Source organism: Protobothrops mucrosquamatus, unplaced genomic scaffold (assembly GCF_001527695.2).
Source record: "Protobothrops mucrosquamatus isolate PMUCROS unplaced genomic scaffold, P.Mucros_1.0 scaffold19654, whole genome shotgun sequence".
In the NCBI taxonomy this organism is placed as follows: Eukaryota; Metazoa; Chordata; class Lepidosauria; order Squamata; family Viperidae; genus Protobothrops; species Protobothrops mucrosquamatus.
In genome coordinates this window covers 1-2,682 of record NW_015405413.1, presented here as the reverse complement: position 1 = coordinate 2,682, position 2,682 = coordinate 1, and the positions used below count along the sequence as shown (strand labels likewise).

Sequence of the window (2,682 nt, the reverse complement as noted above, 5' to 3'; positions counted from 1 at the left end):
CATTCCAGGCATTTTCCCCTCCCCTATTTTGGGGTCATGATTCACATCTTCCAATTAACTTGGAAGATGTGATTCACTTCCGGTTCCTTTTTCCCGGGCTTTCCTTATATTCTCCTCCCCTTTCACTGTTGCCTGATTTAACTATAAAAATACCAGACAGTTCTGCATATTGTCAAAGCAAGAATATACAGTATTTGCAACGTTGACAAGAGGTTAAAGGCAGCCTGCTATAAAACAGGAGGACATCCTATTCCTGCCTCAGTATGAAACCAACTGAGGGTTCTTGGACCGCTCACTCCCTCTCAGCCCTAGGAAGAAAGCAGTGGCAAACCACTTCCAAATATTTTGACAAGATAAAGGCAGAGATGGTTAGTACAGTCTGGCTAGAATCAACACTGAGTCAAAGGCACAAACACATGAACCAAACTTTTAGCTAAAACCAACAGAACCAATGAAAAACATATAATCATTAAAAGAAGAAAAAAATTGCACACTGTTATATAATTAATCTTACAATAATATAATTAAAAAGACAATTAAGTAATCTTGTAACTTAAAAAATAAAGTTTATTGGGGGAGAGGTGATAGCAATCATTTCAAGTTCAGCTTTGCCATGCTGCGATACAGGTTTGAATACAAAATATATTGTATCCACCACTATAAAAACTGGTTTTTGATTATTTCTGAAAGCATTCTATTGTTATAAAATAGAAATCTGTTAACTATATCCTGGAATCTGCGCGGTACAGCATGCTGGTGCAGATGAATTGATTCATGGAACGATCTGCCCGCTTTAGCTGTATTTTTCTCTATATTTGCAATCCATTTTGAGTCTGGGAATTTGATGTATTTCTTCATTACCGACCGTACAGGGCATACATTATGTTTTCTGTGGTAAATGTTCCCATTTTTTTTAGGATTATATGGTGAATGTAACAGAGGAATTTCTGGAGTTCATTGCGGACGGAGCTCTTGCTATTGAGGTCTGGGGTCACAGATGTGCTGGAAACGGAACCTCCATATGGGAGGTAGATTCTCTTCGTGCAAAATCTAGGACCTTGAGAGACAGGTATTACATTATCCTTGAATCTTCAACAGGAATGAGTTATTCTGGGCCTTCCGAAAAGCACATTTATTGATTTTTTTTTAAAATGTTTTCAGGTGGAATGAAGTAACACGTCGAATAGAAATGTGGGTTTCAATTCAAGAACTAAATGAAATTGGTGATTATGCAGCTGTGGAGCTTCACCAGGCAAAAGATGTAAACACAGGAGGAATTTTCCAACTTAGACAGGTATGGTGGATGGGATTTTCTCTTCTTAAAAATAATGCTAGTGTATTAGTATATTTTTATATTACTTCCACTCTCCCCTTTTTTTTTTATTGTACAGGGTCATTCTCGTAGAGTTCAGGTGGTAGTTAAACCAGTGCAACACTCGGGAACATTGCCACTTATGGTTGAAGCTATTCTGTCCGTTTCCATTGGCTGTGTGACTGCCAGATCAACCAAACTGCAACGGGGCTTAGACAGTTACCAGGTAGGCCTTTTAAATATTAAAATATTAAAGGATGATACAAATTTAGTCTTTCAGTTGTAGCGTGTAATGTAACTGTCAACATGCGCATTTGAGTTGCTTTCTCCAAGTTGTACATCATAATTCATAAATGGACAGTGGCATCAGTGTTAGAATGAGTTCTTTCTGACTCTCTTGTGACCTTCAGATCATTATAAGATCATCAGTTCTTTATAGGTAGTCCTCGATTTAGGACCACAACTGAACCCAAAATTTCTGTTGCTAAGCGAGATACTTGTTAAATGAATTTTGCCCCATTTTATGACCTTTCTTGCCACAGTTGTTAAGTGAATCACTGCAGTTGTTAAATTAATAACATGGTGGTTAAGAGAAATCTGCTTTCCCTACTGACTTTGCTTGTCAGAAAGTCTCAAAAGGTGATCACATGATCCAGGGACACTGAAACTGTCATAAATATGAGTCAGTTGCCAAGCATTTGAATTTTGATCATATGACCATCGGGATGCTGCAATGGTCGTAAGTGTGAAAAATGGTCATAAGTCACTTTTTTCATTGATGCAACTTTGAACAGTCACTAAATGAACTGTTGTAAGTCAAAGATTACCAGTATTGGGAGATACGGAATGATAAATAGACACGTCCTGGGTAGTATGGAAGGAATATATGTGCCAGCAAAACTAAAGTTACGAGTTCTTAATATTCTTATTCTCTTCCTCCCTCCCTTTCTCTCCATCATGTATCTCAAATCTCATTGGTGAGGATGATTCCTGTTGCCCATTTAAATAACTTGGTGACTTGTAGCTATTTTGAGCTAAAACTTTCAGGATTTCTGGCCATAGGACAGACTGGTTGGGACTTTATCTCCAAGCACTTAGAAAAGAACCAGGTTACCTATTCTGAAATAAACTATAATTTATTATTTCTTTTTTTAAAAAATCACATTAACACTATGGGTACATGTATCTCCCCTTACATAATACCATAGGCATATATATTTGCTTCTTTCTCAGATATAAGTGGAAAAAAGTCAAACATTTTCATTTTTACTTAACGATGAACTATAGCTCTCTTATTATGTGCAAATTCTGAAGTATGGTAGGTGCTACACTAAAAAGGTAAAACTATCATTCGGTATTGGTCTGTTTCA

At 36.9% G+C, this 2,682-nt stretch overlaps 1 protein-coding gene across 1 annotated transcript; it reads left to right on the top strand.

Moving 5' to 3' along the window:
- Positions 1–917: 917 nt before the first annotated feature.
- Positions 918–1,538, top strand: LOC107301923 (kinesin-like protein KIF13A; the record flags this gene model as incomplete). The annotated part of the gene is made up of 3 exons (XM_015831078.1): positions 918–1,069; positions 1,162–1,294; positions 1,392–1,538. Coding segments are annotated over 3 exons (432 nt in total), but the record flags the coding sequence as incomplete, so codon positions are not given.
- Between the last annotated feature and the right edge of the window lie 1,144 nt (positions 1,539–2,682).